Source organism: Nomascus leucogenys, chromosome 11, assembly GCF_006542625.1.
Source record: "Nomascus leucogenys isolate Asia chromosome 11, Asia_NLE_v1, whole genome shotgun sequence".
Lineage (NCBI taxonomy): Eukaryota > Metazoa > Chordata > Mammalia > Primates > Hylobatidae > Nomascus > Nomascus leucogenys.
This window is the reverse complement of record NC_044391.1, coordinates 14549103-14571147: the sequence shown is the minus strand read 5'-3', so window position 1 is coordinate 14571147 and position 22045 is coordinate 14549103. Positions and strand designations below refer to the sequence as shown.

Genomic DNA, 22045 nt, shown 5'->3' with positions numbered 1-22045 from the left:
CATGGAAGCCTTTGGAAATGCAATTTCATTTATATTCATTGTTAACTATTAGAAAATGTGTAGTATTAAAAAAGCATATCATTGTTCAGAGACTGACTTTTCTAAAACTTATTTTTTATTTATATACTAGAGAAACTAAAATACACTTTTGATGTCTTTTCAATGTATGAAAACATGACATGTTTCAGTATTTATGTAAATTTTACTTAAGGCTTACTATAATTATTGAATCCTCTAGTGCAAGAAAAGAGAGCTATGTTGCCAATAACAGTAAATGTGGAGAAATTGCAAAATAATTTTATTTCATTTTGTGTTTAAATAAATTTGCAGCTAATATGCTACATTGGCTCAACTTTGTTAAAGGCATTTTAAAAGTTGTACTGAAATCCTGAATTAGTAGAAAAACAATTTTTTTAATCTTCCATATTCTGGCTCTTTCAATAACACCAATTTCATTGAGAATAAATGCATTGTAGAATGTTTATCTGAATGCATACTTTAAAGAACTGTTAAACATGCTCATTTTAATAAGGAAGTTAATTCTTAGAAAAATTATATGAATAGCTCAAGATCACACAGGGTGTTAATGGGCAGCGAGACCTAGAATCCAGGTACCTTCATGCTCAACCCTATGCTTTTTCCACAACACCTCAGCTTTTGGTTTGGCAGACTGCACCAGAGTGTACTTAGTTCCTCTTTTCAAAGATGTTTTGAAGGGTAGTAATTTAGTAGTCTTTTTAAAAGTAATCTTCCTGGAGGTAGTACAAGGACAAGACAGTTCTTGGTGTTGAGCCCAAAGTTTTTTCAAATGTAAGCACCAAAATTTTGCCCCTTCTCCTATCATAGGAAAGGGCACACTCCATCACAGGCAATACAATAGGGTACTGAGAAGTCAGAAGCAATGGTTCCTGCCTCTGGCCAATCTGGAACACATGGTAATAAAGACATTTTGGTATATGAGTATTATAAACAGTAAAGGTAAAAAAGCAAACTTGCAAAGAACAAAACTTGTAGTTTTGAACATTACATTGGTTGGTGTATTACTGTCTTCATCTTCCCTTTGTTTTACACTTAATAAAAGACACTTGTTTCAGTCAAATATTTAGAACTTGCTCTTGCTCCATTTTAAACTGCCATCTTGTCTAGAAGGCCTTTAAAGAAATTATCAATAAAGGGATGATTTTTTTTAACTCTTAATTTATCTCTGAGAAGTTATATATAAATTCTTTTTTAAGAGAAAAAGAGATTTAAAAGACAAGATAGTTTTTGTCACAGCAGTAAACTCTTTCTTTCCACAGCAACAACTATATATTGGTTCAACGGCTGGGGTTGCCCAGCTCCCTTTACACCGGTGTGATATTTACGGGAAAGCCTGTGCTGAGTGTTGCCTCGCCCGAGACCCTTACTGTGCTTGGGATGGTTCTGCATGTTCTCGCTATTTTCCCACTGCAAAGAGGTAGGAAAAATATTCAAAATAAATGAAATGTTTGCTAGTTATCCTATCTGATTCCAAGTTTGAAATAGCTTTCTTCAAATAAGTGCATCAAATTTTTCTAATGAATAAAAAGGTTTGGGAGCAGATGGAGGGGATTGTTTTGTTTTGTTTTTTTCTCTTCTCTTCAAATAGTTAAAACAATCAGAAAAAAAGTCACAGAGAAAGTCATGAACAGAATCTAGACTGAGTCTTGTCCCTTTAGACCAAAATACTCTGTTTTCCAAACATGTTCTTCTATTTCTATCCAGCAACATTCTGTCTCATTTTTAAACTTTAATAAGACAATTTATGTCTCTGGATGAACAGAAAATGATCAGAGAGAGGAATTTATTTTCCTTTAGAGTCTTAGGTAGTACACAGGGGCCTAATTATAAAAAGTCTACAAGAATTTATTTCTAGTTTTGAAAATATTACATTTTAATATGTGATATATGTAATTTTGATTAACATCCCAAAATATGTCTATTTGTTTCAAGAAAATTTAAGTGTTATCATATTATTATAGCATCACCTTGCATTTGCATTGTTTGAACTTGAAACATAAAACCATGTAATATCTATCTGTGCATATGCAATATATATGTGTGTATATATATGTATATGTGTGTCTGTATATATGTATATATGTGTGTGTGTATATATTTTTTTTTATTGTATTTTTTTTTAGATGGAGTCTGGCTCTGTCACCAGGCTGGAGTGCAGTGGCACAATCTTGGCTCACTGCAACCTCTGCCTCCCAGGTTCAAGTGATTCTCCTGTCTCACCCTCCTGAGTAGCTGGGACTACAGGCATGCACCACCACACCCAGCTAATTTTTGTATTTTTAGTAGAGACAGGGTTTTACCATGTTGGCCAGGATGGTCTCGATCTCCTGACCTCGTGATCCTCCCGCCTTGGCCTTTGAGAGGGATTACAGTCATGTGCCACCACACCCGGCATATATATACATATATATCTCTTAAACATACTCTTGATAAAAGTATTTTTTTGGACATGCTTGAATAAAAGTTGCTAAGATAACTCATTCTTCATTTGACAAAATAGCCCTTTCAAAAACATATCCTTTATTACTCACTGAAGGATGTCTTTCTCTATCAGTATTTAGCAGGGTTTAGGAAATGAGAATGGTGGACAAAATTAACATATGGTATCTTGTTAATATCAGCCCAAAGATTAACAGCATGTATATCAACCTATTGAAACATAAAATGGAAACCAGCTTTATGAAACCTCTGCATTTTAGAAGCAATATAATTTGATTTCTTTATTGTTTATTATAGCTATTTTTTTCAAAGAAGCTATGAATGTAGATTTTCATAGCTATGTCCTACAACATTTGTATCAGTTTGAATATTTGGTAAAATATTTGAGCAAAGAAATGGCCCTAATGCCTACTTAAATCTTTTGATTACACACTTTAGATATTGACCGAGTGTAAAATCATCTACAATTTAGTCTGTTATATAAGCAGTCCAAAGGATTAAAACACAGTATCCTGTTAATAATATTAAATGTATATGCAGTATTATATCATATAAGAGATATAATTATTAAACCTTCAACATTCAGAATTGAGGTAACATGTTTGTATTACTTTTATATAACCATTCATTTTGTTGAAATTTCAAATTTAAAATAAAACTTATTGTGGAGATAATGTCTGTTCATTAAAGAAACCGTAGGTAATTTAAGGAATAGCAATATGCAGTCTTTACAGCAGTAAAATTAAATTTTTTAAGATTAAAAGTTAATGCTTCTCAAAAACATTTAACTCTAGGTGGCTTTTATCTTACTTAAAAATGTGGAATTCAGCCCGACGCCATGGCTCACACTTGTAATCCCAGCACTTTGGGAGGCCAAGGCAAGCGGGTCACGATATCAGGAGTTTCAGACCAGCCTGGCCAGCATGGTGAAACCCCATCTCTACTAAAAATACAACAATTAGCCATGTGTGGTGGCGGGCGCCTGTAATTCCAGCTATTTGGGAGGCTGAGGCAGAAGAATTGCTTGAACCCAGGAGGCAGAGGTTGCACTGAGCTGAGATTGCATCACTGCACTCCAGCCTGGGTGACAGAGCAAGACTCTTGTCTCGAAAAAAAAAAAAAAGTGGAATTCGTGTTTGAACTAAAATATTATTTCTTCTTCATGTGAAAGTTTATAATATTATCTAATTTAGTAATCTATTTGAATTTTAAGCTTTTCTTAATAAGAGATAAAAAGAAAATCATCAATACATCTATAATAAGAAGTTAAAACCTATATGTTATTACTTATTTGAAAAGTATTTATTGTATACCTACAATTCAAGATTGAAGGAATTTTCATTAGCACATTTTTGTTATGCCTTACAGATTTTACTTAATCCAATTTCATGAGTGACACGCTGTCTTTAAAAAGGATGTTTAGAAGCCTCATGATTTATATTCTTTGTGATGGCATTTTTCAAAAGCTTAAATGGCAGTGAAAAATGCCTTCCCAAATGCTTTGTAGTTCGTATTTCACAAGTTCTCTTGTTGGCTCAATTTTGAAATGTGCAACATCTGTTTGATAGTTTCACTAATTCTACAAATAGAAATTTATAAATACTTTAGACTTCTAAATTTATGAATACAGTAACAAATTCCATATTTGCAATTCTCAATGGCCTTTGTGAGAGCTCTTTTTAGGGATGGTAGCTAATTTTGCAGCAAGACAATATCCATTAAAATAGCAGCAGCAAACAGTTGGGCAAGTGTCCCCCAATCTTTTCCAGTCTGTTACACATAGCCGGTCTCCATTTTTAGCCTCTTCCTGGAACTTCACATCCTTGTTGCACCACAATGACTAGAGCCTACCTCCTCCTTCCCAGGCAACCATTAGCAAAATGTAGAAAAAGGATACCCACAACGTGCTGCAGCTCACATGTGATCTAGGGGTAGAATGTAGAAGAAATCGTTTGATTTCTATAAAGCAAACTTTGCCTTTCTCTTAAATGTAAGTTCATTTATTCTCTCTCTCATTCCTCTGGCAAGAGGAGGCCTTGCCCTTAAAAGTTCAACATTTATTGTTGCTTTTATTCACTTCACAGGTAAATTGGTTTGCAATCATAGCCGTATGATCATAAAATAAACTGTTTTAAAAAAGAATAGGTTGATATGGCCAGGCACAGTGGCTCACGCCTGTAATCCCAGCACTTTGGGAGGCCGAGGGCAGATCACGAGGTCAGGAGATCGAGACCATCCTGGCTAACACGGTGAAACCCCATCTCTACTAAAAATACAAAAAATTAGCCGGGTGTGGCGGCGGGTGCCTGTAGTCCCAGCTACTCAGGAGGCTGAGACAGGAGAATGGCGTGAACCCAGGAGGCGGAGATTGCAGTGAGCCGAGATTGCGCCACTGCACTCCAGCCTGGGCAACAGAGCAAGATTCTGTCTCAAAAAAAAAGAAAGAAAAAAGGACAGGTTGATATAACAACCAAGAAAAGAAATTTTAAAACTAGCTTAAAAATAGAATTTCTAGTCCTAATATTATAAAATTTAGCAAAAGTCTATTTAAAGAATTATGTATAAGCATTTAGAGAAAGAGAACATTCATGTAAATTATAGTTTTCAAGCTTATTCCTTCATTAATAATCAGAAAAATGTTTAATACCCTTTATTGAAAAAATGGATTATTATTTTAAATTTTGTGCTTTTTCCACAGAAGTTAGTTAGGCCTTGAGTTTCTAGACATTAGATTGTTATTGACTGACATCTGGTAGTGAAAAAGCTATCACTATTTTAAAGACTTTTAACATGTTGTTAGTAAATTTGGATCTTGTTTCCCATTTTGATCATCTTAGAGACTGCTCTTACAGGTATAATGAACTGTTTCTTAAAAAAATCTTTTAGTTGGATGTAGATTCATCTGTTCCTGTAAGTTACTAGAGTCTAATATATATATATAATTTCTCTTCATTCTTATGACAAATTCCTAGAAGGGAAAAATAAGGATACAATAACACCTTTTAAATGTAATTGTTTCAGACGCACAAGACGACAAGATATAAGAAATGGAGACCCACTGACTCACTGTTCAGACTTACACCATGGTAAGTCACATTTTTCATCTTTCAACCTGCTAAGACCAGGCTAAAATCATAATAATGCATATTCACACATATGCATGCAATGTATGCATCTCTCTCAGAATACTGAAAGAAATGCAGCCGAAGAGAAATAAAATCTTGCAGAAAGAAAATCCTAGAGAACACAAGGCACTGAATTATGTTTTATTATCATAAATTATGTTTTATTATGATGATAAATTCAAAATTTTAGATGCTTACAAGGTTTAAAGCTCAACTTTCTTATATTAACAAAAAGAAGCCATGTTTAAGTACTTCATTTTGTATATAGTAGCAACCTGAGATGAGTAGGCAATGGAAATGTACATTAAAATATACCAAAGAAAAAACTACAGTCTTAAAATATGCCTTACAAATGATTCATTTATATGCTCATGATATAAACCTAATATATCATTATTGGGTATCCTAGTCAAGCAGAAGATAATGTGGATATCTTTACACTGAATTACTAGTAGGGTATTGCCTTACACTGGGCATTTTGTACCAAATTCGTTTTTTGCTTCCTAAAAGATGTCAAAGCCTATTTAATGTCAGAGTTGCTTAGTAAATGCAGAAACATCAACCAACCTTCACTTAAAATGGAGTAAAATTGTAGTGATGCCCCACTTTCCATAATTCAAACATTAAGCCATATTATTATGGAAATAATAATGAGGTTATGCTTCCCTCTGCTGGGGAAACTTATCAATGACAATACTGCTAATGAACATAGTTAAAAATGGCTGAAATGTATAATGTAAACATTGTCACTTAACATAATTATTCATTTTTTTGATGCCATTTATTCTAAAAGTAGTTAATATTTATCAGTTGACTTTTCTTTGATTTACTAATTTTATGTGTGGAATATTCATGTTTACGGATTTTAATAAAACATTACCACACATAGAACCCCAGCATACATTCCAAAACTTACTTTCTACGATTCAGATCCCCCTTTGGCATAAGCTGGATGGGCTGGTATTTGATTTACAAATGCTCACGGGATTGTTTGGGGAATCCTACTACCAGGAGACGGGCAACCAGGAATGAAGCCAGTGTTTCGGAACCACTTTGCTTGCAAATTTTCTCACCAGGGACTTTCCTATCTGTGATTATCTTTACTATAAATAAGAAAGAGACCACAAAACTGGAGTAAATGTTATGACTGTCCCTGCATTAGCATGGTGCATTTATTGAACTCTCTCCTTTAAATTTTTTCAAATAGCATATTTCAATCGAATCCTAAAATATTTGCTAGTCTTTCATTAATCTGTTTCATGGAAAAATACTGAATTATGATCAGCACCATTCCAGCAATGTAGTATTTTGAAATATTAATTCATTACACTAAATAATCTATTTGCCTATATGTGGAGAGTTAATGATAATTACTGGAAGTAAAAAAGAATCAAGAGAATGTAACTGAACCAATCAGACTTTAATCTCCATGTCAAAATGAAACATTATTTTGCTCATTGCATATTTCTAGGTTTATATCGATACAACATTATGAGTATTGTAGGTAACAAATATTTGTTGAATGACTGATCTAAAAATTTCAAGTTATAATCTAGATACTTATTACTTTTGTTTTTCAGTAGAGGTTTGAACTAATAGCACTTATTGATTTTTGTAAAAAATACCTTATGTCATACATTGTTATTATTAACATCATTATATTCAAAAATAAGATCTCTCTTAGGAAACATCATTATGAATTAATCAATTAAATAATATATATTGATTATATGCCATCATGTGTAGGACACTATGCTGTGTTTTGAAAATTTTTAGAGATTATATGCATATATAATCTTAATGGCATATTCATTTGTTTAGTGATCCCTTTATAGATTCAGTTAGTATTTCAAAATTATATTCATTCTAGAGTTATGAGTGTAAATATATACGGGGAAAAACTGACCAAAGGAATTTTTATGAAAAGTAAGACTGTGGATACATAAATATTGTTAACCATTGAAGGACTGGGGTTTGGAGAGTGTTTCAGATATTAAAGATGTATTTTGATAAAATTAGAGTGGTTAAAGACTGTTAAAATTTGGCATATGGAATGGCTTAGCTATAAGAAGTGTGAGTGTAAATAAATTTCTCTCCTGATTCTTACATCAGAATGCATACTGGAGAGAGAAGAGAAATTGCTACTGTTCAATGTTACAGGGTCTTTTGGGGGAGGGTTGTGGTAAACAACTCTAGATGTTTGTGATATCTGAGAGGAAAGGGTAAACTAGCCCAACAAGCCCTGCAGCAATAAAATATTCCTTTTTGAATGCCTCTTTTCCCCTTGTCTGCTTGTTTTGATAATGACTACACATAAACCATATACACTATAGATTACACTAAATTTCAAATATTTGGAAACTAAGGCAGGCATTCCCATTTGGCCAGGCTGAGTCTTACCATTAGGAATCAGTGATTATTTTGGAATAGTTGACATCAGTATTTGAAAGTAAAATAGGCAAAAATCCGGAGCCCAGTCTTATTAAATTATGTATGTTGTCTTGCTAATATTAATTCTCACATTGAATAAAATATATGTGCCCATGTGGAAGCATAAAAATATGAGATGTTTTCACAGAAAGCTGGTAAGCAACATGAAGCCGAATTGTATGCTTCAGGATGATCAGTTCCAGCTGTAATGGTAAACATATTCTGTAACACTCTGTAGTTTACACATCCAGAGGTTTTAATAGAGAGACTATATACAAAATAACTCAGAATTAAGGTGGAAGAAATTTCACTTTAGATGAAACATTTAACACTCACTTGGCACTCTGCTCCCTTCCAAGTGGTGAACTAGGCCAGGTGAAACAGAAAAATCCAGCTACAACTCCTCTTGATCCCAGGATACTCTCTTCTGTCGCTGGTGGCTGGTCACCTAGGGGAGATTTTAGTATCAAATCTTAATATATGTGTGCTGGCAACTCTTGTCTTCCCACTCACACCTCATACAGGAAGCTAAAGAGAAATCTCAGGTTGTTTCCAATCTGTTCCCTTCCCTAAAATAATTGCTGTGTACAAAATTGGAGCTCATCTGACTTTGTACTCAAGAAAATGACTGACGAAGGCAATTTACCTACAAACTACTTCCCATTTTCTTTCTCACTAATGGGCCATATTATGATTTACATGTCCAGAAAGGAAAAAAAAAAAACTACACCAATTTTTAACTGTACCATCATGTTAGGTTTCTGAATCTTTGAAATATTTTATGTCCTATCTTCTAGTTGAATGTCATCACTGAATTTCACTTTCTAACAGTTTTGCATGCATACATTACCTTCTTGGCATCTCACAGTAACATGTCCTCAGAATACAATCTTCTTATCTCCACAACTGTCCATCTCAATTTATATCTTGGTTGGCATCAGAATCATTCCAAAATTTTATAAAATGTCTTTGGCAATGCCATCTTTATGATCTGCAGAACTTTAAATTTAGTATTTTGTAGCAGTGCTATTATAGTCTGTGCCTTAGCCTCTTCCAGTGATGAATCTGAGCATTTAGCCCCAAGAGGAGTCTCAATATTTGATAGATGAGCATGATGTCAGCCTTAAAAATAATCCCTACCTTTAATAAATTATCAAATTTCATCAAGTCTCAGATGACATAATATAAAATACACCATTCTTTATGTACTTTTAAGAAAAAAAAAAAACTGCTGAAGATGGTCAGTCTATTAGATGATCCCAGCATCAAACTGGGACACCAAATGACTCAGGACTAGACTAAAGGAGAAATAAACTCTTATTCAGATGATAGTAGCAAGGAAAATTTTCTGTTTCAATCATAATCATGTCTGGTTAGAAAGAGATTAAAAAATACTCCTGAATTACAAGGTGGTATTTATGAAGATTTACTTTCTGAATTCACACAAACAGAATGGACCCAAATTTCAGACAGAGACTTAATTTAAAGAGGTATCATATCAGTAGGATCCCACACGTCTGGCAGCAGAAAGAAAGAATTTCTCCTAGAAGAAAGCAACTTCAGCTCAGATCAAGAACAATTTTAAGACATATTCTGATATCAGAGATATTAAAGTATAAAGAAGTGTGCATCTTAGAATCAAATATTTGCAGTATTACCTTCTATGATTTTTATAAACCCTTTTTGAATATTTTCACTGGAGATAATCAGTCATCATGATACTTGTCTTCTGCTTAGGAAAAAAGTCTAATTATTCATTTTATATGTGTGCAAGGCAAATGCACAGATAACATGAATAAGAGGTTTGAAATAGCTTGCGTATCATTATTCTCCATTGAAGTCTTTAAGTATGTCATCAGAGATCACCTGTTCACCTACAATTTAACTGTTACAAACTGAGATTTTTTAAAAGCTTGCTGCATTTTTTTATTCCAAAAGTTATAAGGATCACATATCATTAAAATACAGGATGGTATTTTCATTATTGTTTATGGAAGGTTTCTGCTTCAGCAAATGGGTGTTTTCCATCTCCCATCATATCTCTTGGGGAAAAGTAAATGAAACATTAAAGTCCATGTTTCCTGATTTTTTAAAGTAAACATTCCTATGGTAATTTTGCTCTGGCATAGAGATTATTTGTGCTTTCTTTTGTAATGCATTTGCTATAAAATCATGAAAATAAAACATACCAGATGTTCAATATAAACTAAATATTACAGTAAATATCTTTATATTGGTATTGGTTTTTAAGTAAATGAGTTTCAGCCTGCCCTATACTAAGCATATTACCCATGGCATCACAAGATATCAAGTACAGTGTTCAACATAACTATTCAAGTGGCTTCAAAGTTAACTTCTTAACACATAAATTTTATTATCATATTTTCAAATTAATCATCTCTGAAAGTAAGATAGTGGTGACTCTACCCCCAAAAACATTTATGAATAATAAAATATATTGGCCCTATGACTGTTTAACCATTTGTATATATATTCATACCTATATCTATGTATGTATATATATGTGTGTGTATATATATATATGTCCATACACATATATACACATATACAGACACACACTTATATATGTACACACACATACACACACAGACTAGTCAATTTTAAGTTCAAATCTTCAGGAATCTATGGATCAGGAAAGAATAAAAACTACTTAAACTGTAAAATTCTAAATGCTATCCTGATTAATAATTACTTCTCAGCACCAAAGACATCTTAATTTAAGGCATAAAACAAAGTAGTTTAAAATTAAAATTTTAGCCAGTTGAAAAATTACAAGTTTAAATTTTCTTTAAGGTTTCACTGTCTTTTTGTACTTGGCAAGTTACATCCACTAACTTCATATTTATTGATCCTATTTCTAGTAAATGGGTTAAGCACACATGCATGTTCTTAACTACACATTCATGCATTCATTTATTGGTACATGTACACATACATGCCTGCAAACACACATTGAATATTTATATAGAATCTATTGGTGAAAATCTCATACTAGACATTGGAAAAACATTGTACTAGGCACTACCTCAAAAAGTAAACAAAATCACTTTATATACTTCAGTATATACTGTAGACATTGTTTTATTTGCACTACAATATATGATATTATTAAATTATTTGTTTGTTTGTTTGATGGAGTTTCGCTCTTATTGCCCAAGCTGGAGTGCAATAGCACGATCTCTGCAAAATGCAACCTCTGCCTCCCGGGTTCAGGCAATTCTCCTGCCTCATCCTCTCCAGTAGCTGAGATTACAGGCATGCACTACCATGCCCGGCTAATTTTGTATTTTCCTTTTTTTAGTGGAGATGGAGTTTCATCATGTTGGTCAGGCTGGTCTCGAACTCCTGACCTCAGGTGATCCACCCTCATCAGTCTCCCAAAGTGCTGGGGTTACAGGCGTGAAACACAACGCCTGCCTGTTAGCCATCTTAACACTCAGGTTCAAAATATACAAGAATGTTAAGAATGAATGAATTTTTTGGTTTCATTTTACAAATTTTTAAATAGTTTGTCTTTTCAAGAGATATTAACTCATCTTTGAAATGTTTTCCAGCCACTTGAAGTTAAAGTAGTCTTTTCTACTGATAGAGCATCTATTGTATTTCTGCAGAAAATCACGTAGAATCCAATGAGAAAAATCTAAGTAATACTGTTTAAGTTAGGCATTGCTACAGTATTCTGTGTCACCAAGAGTTTATGGGCAACTTTTCCTTTCCTCCTGGTTCTTGACCTTGACACTGAGTATTATTGAGAGAAATACTAAAATTATAATGAAAGCAACGGGAATTTTATTTCTCTTTATGTGGTACAGCAACTAACTGTATTTGCTAAATAACCTAAATATGTAAAATAATTGGCATTCATTTACCCATCTCCTAAATTATGTTTTAGTTTTACATTTATTATTTACAAATTAAACTTATAATAAAGTAGAACATCAAAATTGATAACAAATCAAAATTGAATATGGTTCACAACCTCATCCATCTCTGTCTTCTCTACATAACATCAAATTTCCTAAGATGGCTGCATTATTAACATTTCAATCTTGCGAGACATTTATGGGGTTAAAATGGAGAGTGAATAAATAGAAAGCTGAAATGTGATGCCTTCTGTTTCTGCTATATTGGAAGAGAATCAAATGCTAAATAAGGCCTTTAGCAACATGATATTTCTGGTCAAATGATGGATATCATGACTTTTTTGTTGTTACAAAAGGAAGCAATTTATTTAACTATTTTCTTTCCTCCCATTCTTTCTGGTTTATTAGCTTCATTTCATTTTCATAAATTATCGCACTAAAAGAGGAAATGATTAATTGACGATTGCTTCCTTAAAAACATTATTTCTTGTCATTAACAGCTGCAACATATTGAAACATTGTGTTATCCAAACACACTGTGGTGCTTTTAAAATAATTTTAATGTTGTGTTGCTCTCAATTATTTTGTTCTAACCATTCAGATGCTTGAACCCATGGGGAATCATTATGCCAATTTAAAAAGGATACCCTTCTTTTCTACTGGCAATTTTCATGACAAAAGTTTGTATTCAAAACAGTTGCTTTCTAAGTGTGAGATTTATTTAAAAATGATTTAAAGTGAGATTGCTTTCTTTCCAGAAGCCCACAAAATTATCTATTACATGACATCCTTTAGTGACATAGGTATCCTTGGAGATGTGAGAAGATACTCATATACTTCTCAGTTCTCTTTCTCTTCTTATTATTCCCTATTTGGAATTTTTGATTTTGGAATAGACATGATTAGTCATCATTATCTCCCACCCTCAAGTCAATTTTTATAACATTATTAAACTTAACAAATTTAGAATATTTGAAATGCTTACATCCTCCAGCAGTTCAATAAAGTATTCCATCATAATCAGGGTTATAAACCCTATTTCCTTTTTGATTGATTAAACTTTTATTCTTTTATATAATTATGATAACTCTATGTCTTGAGGATGTCAAAGTTACATGGGATTTCAGGTTTTAAATTCAATGTGTTACCTGGATTTGCCATTTAGCAAACATCAGCTAAGCGTTTAGGATTACCATTCTGCCAGGATTATGAATACACAGTGTGGTGGGCGAGGGGAATCAACCAGATTAAAAATAATTGTAACAAATATAACTACACATACTCTAAGGAGATAACTAAAAAGAGATTATTTTTTGGCAATATAAAAGAGAATATTTTCTTTGATGGCTGTAGGGGAGTAGGAATCACATTGAAGAGTGTAATTTGTCTTCATTTGGATTCTCAATAAAGGATTTTAAGATTTAATTAGCAGTTGAAACTATCATAACAGCAATAATAATGATGTCACCTGACATGTGTATGACTATTGCTGTGCCCAGATATTGTGCTAAGATTTTTGTACAAGTATATTTTAAGAACAATAGAAAGGGTTAGAAAAGCCTGGTGCAGTGGCTCATGCCTGTAATCCCAGCACCTTGGGAGGCTGAGGGAGGAGGATCACCTGAGATGAGGTGTTTGAGACCAGCCTGGCCAACATGGTAAAACCCTATCTCTACTAAAAATATAAAAATTAGCCAGGTGTGGTGGCAAGCACCCGTAATCCCAGCTACTCTGGAGACTGAGGCAGGAGAATTGCTTGAACCTGGGAGGCAGAGGTTGCAGTGAGCCGAGATCGTGCCACTGCACCCCAGCCTGGATGAGAGAGTGAGACTCTCCAAAAAAAAAAAAAAAAAAAGAAAGGAAACAAAGAAAGAAAAGGGTTATAAAAATATTCACTGTCTAAAATTGCTAAATGACCTATCTAATATATAAAAGATGAGTTGCAATTGTTTGGTAAAAATAAAGATAACAACGTCACATACATAGAGCAAGTAGACTGAGAGAGAACAAAGACGGATATGCGACATGCAGCAAGAATATTTACCGGGAAGTTATAAGGGTAAGACATACGTTTGTCTAACTGCTTTTTTTCAGTCAATGTAGATGGAAATATGATCACAAAGTTCATTTAAAAATAAAAGAATCTGTTGTTCACGAGAATCTCAATAATTTCTAGAAAGTAAAACCAGAAAGAAAAATTTCCCAAAGGTAAACATAAACACTGCAATGCAATCAATATCATATCAAAAATATGGTGACATCAATACAGTCAATAAGGGAGAATTGGCAAAGGTCTCACTCAGCATAGGGTGGGAACACCCTGCCAAAACCAATTTAATAAAATCAATTGTCTGATGTGATTAGCATGGTGTGTTCCTTGTAAACTGCTCAGATCAACTGGTTTAATCAAGAAGAAGATTTTATATCACTCTTATCCTCAATATATGATTTCATATCTTTCAGAAAATATGTACTCATCAATATTTCCTCAGTTGAGTTTTTGTTTATATTGGGTAACCATGAATTAAATATTATACTCTCTGAAAAGTACCTAGGGTACAGCTATACTGTACTGCCATTTATATGTATGGCTGTTTGCTTTAATAAAGAATCAAATTGGTAGCATGCAGTAGGGGGACTATAGCAAATAATAAAGTAGTATATATTTCAAAATAGCTAGAGGATTTTACATGTCACCACAAAGAAATGATAAATGTTTAAAGTGATGGATAAGGTAATTACCCTGATTTGATCATTATACAATGTATACATGGATGGAAACATCACACTGTACCCTATAAATATGTACATATAGTATGTGTCAATTATAAACAAAACAAAATTTTTAAAATGGATAGTTTGTTTTTTTTTTTTTTGAGACTGAGTCTTGCTCTATCACCCAGGCTAGAGTGCAATGGGGGCGATCTTGGCTCACTGCAACCTCTGCTTCCTGGGTTCAAGCCTTTCTCCTGCCTCAGCCTCCAGAGTAGCTGGGATTGTAGGTACCCGCCATTATGCCCGGCTAATTTTTTGTATTTTTGTAGAAATGGGGTTTCACCATGTTGGCCAGGCTGGTCTTGAACCCTAGACCTCAAGTGATCCGTCCACCTTGGCCTTCCAAAGTGCTGGGATTACAGGCGTGAGCCACCATGCCCGGCAAAATTGATAGTATGTTTGACATCCCAAGAAAAAGTGAAGAACTTAATAAGGTTATAAGATAGGAACCGAAATATTATTTCTGTTTGTACTTTTTTCTGGAGCTGGGGAGAGAAGGGGGCTGGAGGGAGATAGAACATATTGTTAATGGATTTCTACTGTTTCCTATATTGTACAAAATTTATGCAAGTTGTTGCGGTAGAACAGTCAGGAAATGGAAAGGATATTTATTGAATGCCTTCTAATTATTATTTTAAAATGTTGATTAGGTATCTGTTTATAAGATGTCAGGTTAGTGGAAATTAACAGAAAATTTTTTACTTCTGAACACCCTTAACAGAAAATTTTTTACTTCTGAACACCCAAATGGGTGCTTGGCTGAGGCCATTTTAAATAAAAGTTCTGTTCCTAAGTCAGAAGTTGCTGATGGTAGAAACATCCTGGGGCAGAAGACTTAATAGAAATAACTGTATCCAATAAAAATTTACTTTTGGCCAGGCGCGGTGGCTCATGCCTGTAATCCCAGCACTTTGGGAGGCCGAGGCGGGCGAATCACCTGAGGTCAGGAGTTCGAGACCAGCCTGACCAACATGGAGAAACCCCGTCTCTACTAAAAATACAAAATTAGCTGGGCATGGTGGCACATGCCTGTAATCTCAGCTACTAGGGAGTCTGAGGAAGGAGAATCGCTTTAACCTGGGAGGCGGAGGTTGCCGTGAGCCGAGATCACGCCATTGCACTCCAGCCTAGGCAACAAGAGGGAAACTCCGTCTCAAAAAAAAAAAAAAATTACTTTTAATAATTATTGCTGATCGCAACAGAACCTAACAAAACATAAAATAGGAGAATCTTAAAACAAAGAAATACAATAGTATCGCAGTATCTTGATCGTGATTGATAGTTAACATGACAGGGCTTTTAGCCTCACCGGTCACTGGCTGGATGATTCTGTTTCTTTTTGTTGGACAAAAAGGGCAAAGAAAGGCTAAACTTGGGAAATAATGAGACTTTGAGGTACTGGCAAGAGTAGTTATCAAAGCAAACTTACTAAGGGCACCAAGCTCATAAACCAAATTAACCAATTGTGGTTCTTGCCTTATTTAGATGAGAAAGTACCTGAATATCAGAATGTTTCTTGAAGAGCGTGAAATATTACTATATTAAACTAAAAACAATTTGTTATCATAATTGCTAAATCAAACACCATCTTATAGTCTATAAGTCTATAAGACTATAGTCTATAGTCTATATTCCACTATGAAGAAGTAGCAGATCAAATGAAATACTTTTTTAATATGAGAAAATATTTTCTATTGAAAGAACTATTTTTATATGTTTTCTGGTACATTGGAAAAAGCTTGCCACTGCCAGAGGATGTCTTGAAGAGGAAATGAAAGCTGAGCAGTTACCTAGAACTACAAGAAAGATTACCAGAAAATTATCTCTGTGGACTAACTAGGATGATTAAATTAGAAAGAAGACAACTAAGTGATTTCTTTTAAATGTATCCATTGGTGGCCGGGCGCAGTGGCTCACACCTGTAATCCCAGCACTTTGGGAGGCCGAGGTGGGCGGATCACGAGGTCAGGAGATCGAGACCATCCTGGCTAACACGTTGAAACCCTGTCTCTATTAAAAATACAAAAAACTAGCTGGGCGTGGTGGCAGGTGCCTGTAGTCCCAGCTGCTTGGGAGGCTGAGGTAGAATGGCATGAACCCGGGAGGCGGAGCTTGCAGTGAGCCAAGATCGCACCACAGAGTAAGACTCCGTCTGAAAAGAAAATATATATATATATATATACACACACCCATTGGTGTTACATTGGTATTGAAACACTTATTTTCTATTATACTAGTTACGTGGCTCCTCTTATCTGAGTCAATTAATGTACTGAAGGATTTATATGAAGTTCTATGTTTGAGAGTAATAACTTATACCATAGTTTTCTTTAGTAGCTTTAGCAGATTATGCAAGAGACAAGTCAGTTACAATTATAAATTTCTACCTGGGAAAATAGACCTAGGAGACATGGCTGTTGAGAAAGGAAATGAAAGCTGAGCAGTTACCTAGAACTACAAGAAAGATTACCAGAAAATTATCTCTGTGGACCAACTAGAATGATTAAATTAGTTAGAAAGAAGACAACTAAGTGATTTTTTTTTTTTAATGTACCCATTGGTAGCTGGGTGCGGTGGCTCACGCCTGTAATCCCAGCACTTTGGGTGGGCGGATCACGAGGTCAGGAGATCGAGACCATCCTGGTTAAAATGGCGAAACCCTGTCTCTACTAAAAATACACACACACACACACACACACAAAATACAAAAAAGTTTAAACCACAGAACAGTTAGAAAAAAAATGCATTCAATGTAAATAGCATTAACTTCTGTGACAATGCATTCTAATTATTCAGGTAGCTCCTGAATTACAGATTTTCAAGCCCCTGTTGGCCATAGCAATTAAATTCACCTGTATCCCAGGAAGCAGCTATCTTACAAACAAGTATAGCAACATGTTCCATATGCATTCAATTCAAGACGCACTAATAATCTCAGAGGGGAAAAAAAAAACAGCCTATACAATGTAGATATTGGCACATGAAGATATGCATATCCAATTTTTTTCAAAATATGACTTGAATCAGTTAAATATTATTTCTTTACATTGCAATCATTTCTGATTTATTTTCCTATTTTCAGGGCATTGATCTTTTCAATAAGAGACAGATAGTTCCCAGTATTGGAAGAGTCTTGTTTCACACCTAGGGCATTTGAGAAACAGGCACTGAGGTTGACACCCCTGGAGACAGCAATTGAAGGTAGAAGGTGGAATGAAGTAGGTAGGGTATGATGAGAGTAGGAGATGATAGACACAGGCCTTGTACAGGGATTGTACGGGAGTAGCATTTTTGAAGCCTTTAAACCTAGTGAGAGCAAATCATATCAGCTATGACAGTCAAAAGTATTCAGTTGATTAGGACAAGAGTAAAACTGTCAAAGTGATGACAAAAAAAGGGGAAAACATTTTTTAAATTAAAAATCTAGCTGAGTTTGAAGTAGAGAGCAAAAAGTTTTCATCTGTCTACACTGTCAGCTTTCTGTGCATGTAAAACATATTTATTATTTTCTAAATTAATTTAATGAGTTTCAGATTGTACAGGATGTCATAATGGAAACAGGATTATGCAAGATAAGAAGGAGTTTTGTTCTCTAAATGAGTTTTACCTGGACTCCCTGTGTTGTACTTTTGATCTGAACTGTGTTTCATTTACCACATTGGAGGAGGTTACATAAAGGGTAAAATAATAGAAACTTAATCAGGAAACAGGTTTTCTTTTTGCTGCATTTTTTTATGTACTTTTGCCTTATTCCATAGCCTAATTCCAGAAAATAATAAAAGATGTGTCATTTTAAAATAAGAACAATTGAAACCACATTGCATTATAACTATGCATCTGTTTTTCAAAGCCATCCCTAACTTTTCACACCAACTGATCTTCAGAACAAACTTGTAGATTATTTAGGAATTATTGGTGGATAGTATAAACTTCCTGCACTCTACTTTCTGTAAATTGCTAGATAAATATTAGTTGGCAAATTTAATTTTACAGATAAAAAGTAAACACACAGGCAAAATAATTTCTCTGAAATACATCCTTGTCTCCAAAAACTTATTCCAATAACTTTTTGTGTTACAGAATAATATAATACAAACTGGCCCCATTAGTCCAAGCACAGCACGGAGTTTTGCAGTGAAAATAATTTCCTGTAGAGTATTTATCATGACATAAAAAGACGTATAGTTATGCTACACACGACTGATTTTGTAAATGTAATGCCATTTTCTGGTAGACAAATCTCCATCTATGTTTTATATAACCCATACCAAAATGATTAGTCAATTTAGGTAGGCATTTGGGCTCTGAAACCTTACATCATTGACATTTCTGTCATCCTCAATCAATGTGAAACAACTTCCAACTTGGCAATAACTTGTCTCCTGAATTTCCAAATAAAAACTTTGGAAAGTTGAAATTACTTCTCTAATATTTTCTTATTTCATTTTCTCATCACTGGCCAGATAATCACCACGGCCACAGCCCTGAAGAGCGAATCATCTATGGTGTAGAGAATAGTAGCACATTTTTGGAATGCAGTCCGAAGTCACAGAGAGCGCTGGTCTATTGGCAATTCCAGAGGCGAAACGAAGAACGAAAAGAAGAGGTACAGGAATGAAACTGACTGGATCATTTATATCTAAGATATACTGTTAAATAATCCTTGTATTTTTCACTTGAGGAAAGAAAAAGCACTGAGAATGCTTATCCTCTTCTGAACCAATCAATCACTCATTCATTAAACAAGTATTTAGTGCAGACTGATGACGTGACAGCCTTTGTACTATGAATTAGAGAAACAAAGGTAACCTGTTAAGAGTTTCTGCCCATATTAGACTCCTCTTATTTCTTACTGTGTTTATCTACAAAGAAATTGTATTATTTATATTTGTGCACAAATAAAAAAAACCCTCCTACTAATTTTAAATTTTGTTCAATTAATTATGTTATCAAAATCTGTTTTTCTTTATCCATTACCTTCCTCCTTAAATGGGGAAGGGAGGTTGGGAAAAGATAGTGGTAGATGTAGGGTGATGGATTTAAGGCTGCACTATAAGCTCTGATATCAACTATTGATGCAGGATGAGGCAGATCTCCCTGCTCATTTGATCCATTTATAACTCCGTAACAGTAAAGAATTGTATACAGAAAATCTTAGTGAGCACTCTGAGCCTTTAAAACTTTTTAACAGCCTTAAATAAGTATAAACAGACTATTGAGTTGATTAATAAACTGTATGCAGACAATTTCACAAACATAATATGATGTCAGAGGTAAAAACTCTTCCATTATCTTTTGACATTTTAATTAGTCTTAAAACTACATAATCCCATCATAAAATGCAAGATTGATTTTATGCATTACCAGGTGAGGCTTTTTGAGGCCTCTATTGTAAACTGTATTCAAAATAAAAATGAGGTTACAAATATTCAAAAATATGGTCTCATATATATTCTCATTCAAGACCAACTAAATGAAATAATTAGTAAGCATGAAATTTTCTGCTTGTTCAACTTCTATTTTTTTAAATTTCATTTTTGGAAATCTTATTATAAATTCATTCTAATGCCCCATATCTTTCTAGTATCATGGTTCTGTAGTTCTAATTTCAATATTTAATGTTAACTTTATCCTATATTTATATACCTACTTTCAAATGTATAAAGTATCTTTGCTCTTTCCTCCAGTTACCTTGAATATTTTAAATTATTATAAGAAATTCTATTAAAACAGTAATATAACCAATACTTTCCAATACATCTTAAAAACAACTGACAGATATTATAATTCTCCTAATGGGAAAATGCTATCACTTCTCTTAAATTAAAAATTTTATTAACTGTTAAAATGTGCCTCAACACATAATCTAAAGTTTTACAGACACAGAGTTTCAGAGCTTATATTTCTTTAAAATATGTATATTTTACACTGCCTTTTTTAACCTGCTAGATCAGAGTGGATGATCATATCATCAGGACAGATCAAGGCCTTCTGCTGCGTAGTCTACAACAGAAGGATTCAGGCAATTACCTCTGCCATGCGGTGGAACATGGGTTCATACAAACTCTTCTGAAGGTGACCCTGGAAGTCATTGACACAGAGCATCTGGAAGAACTTCTTCATAAAGATGATGATGGAGATGGCTCTAAGACCAAAGAAATGTCCAATAGCATGACACCTAGCCAGAAGATCTGGTACAGAGACTTCATGCAGCTCATCAACCACCCCAATCTCAACACGATGGATGAGTTCTGTGAACAAGTTTGGAAAAGGGACCGAAAACAACGTCGACAAAGGCCAGGACATACTCCAGGGAACAGTAACAAATGGAAGCACTTACAGGAAAATAAGAAAGGTAGAAACAGGAGGACCCACGAATTTGAGAGGGCACCCAGGAGTGTCTGAGCTGCATTACCTCTAGAAACCTCAAACAAGTAGAAACTTGCCTAGACAATAACTGGAAAAAAAAATGCAATATACATGAACTTTTTTCATGGCATTATGTGGATGTTTACAATGGTGGGAAATTCAGCTGAGTTCCACCAATTATAAATTAAATCCATGAGTAACTTTCCTAATAGGCTTTTTTTCCTAATACCAACACCTAACAGAGAACACAGGTGAATGCAGATGTTCACTTTAGCAGACTTGTTTCCTATGAGATTTCACTGTACAGGTTTGTCTTTCTTCTTTACCTGAGAAATAAAAATGTCATTTGCCATATTGCCATCTAAAGGAGAAAAACTGCATCAGCAAAGCCATTGTATTGAACTAAAAGTTTAAAATGAACTGCATGGATTTACTAAGCTGATGAATATTCCAAAACGTGGTTGGATTCAAGGATATATTTTGTCTACCGGCCCTCATGTTTGTATGTACTTGAGGAGTAAAATGAGTAAAATGATACTGAATGAAATGTTCTGTGGAAATATTAAAAAAAAAAAAAGAAAACATAAGCCATCCATCATCCAGAAGAAAAATGGAATACACTGATCTACTACTGATGTCTTCTTTCAGCTTTGATCTAAAGATGTATTTTATTAAAACTATAATTTAAATGTACCATGAAAAATATGCAGTAAAAATTAGTTGTTTTCTAAGCTAGAGTAGGATTTGTCTTACAATTATTGTGCTATATAGTTTTTGTTTTAAAAATTCCAATGGTGTGCTGCTTTCTTTGGACATTTTATTTTCAATTCTATAAGAGGGATAGATGACATTGTTCTAGAAACACATATACATCATTAAGAGTGGATCTCTAAAACCAGGATATAAATTATGCTTTATTTCTCTGAGAAAATCAAACAAATGGAAGCTGTTCACACCTCCCCTTAAGCATTATCTAAATTAATT

General features: G+C 34.0%; 1 protein-coding gene across 1 annotated transcript in view; it reads left to right on the top strand.

The window, feature by feature from the left end:
* Positions 1-21795, top strand: part of SEMA3A (semaphorin 3A) — a 226570-nt gene extending 204775 nt beyond the window's left edge. Inside the window, exons 14-17 of the mRNA XM_030822017.1 lie at positions 1299-1456; positions 5500-5564; positions 19156-19298; positions 20642-21795. Coding sequence (XP_030677877.1) covers positions 1299-1456; positions 5500-5564; positions 19156-19298; positions 20642-21097 — 822 coding nt within the window. The 3' untranslated portion in view covers positions 21098-21795. The remainder of the gene's footprint in view (positions 1-1298; positions 1457-5499; positions 5565-19155; positions 19299-20641) is intronic.
* Positions 21796-22045: the final 250 nt, after the last annotated feature.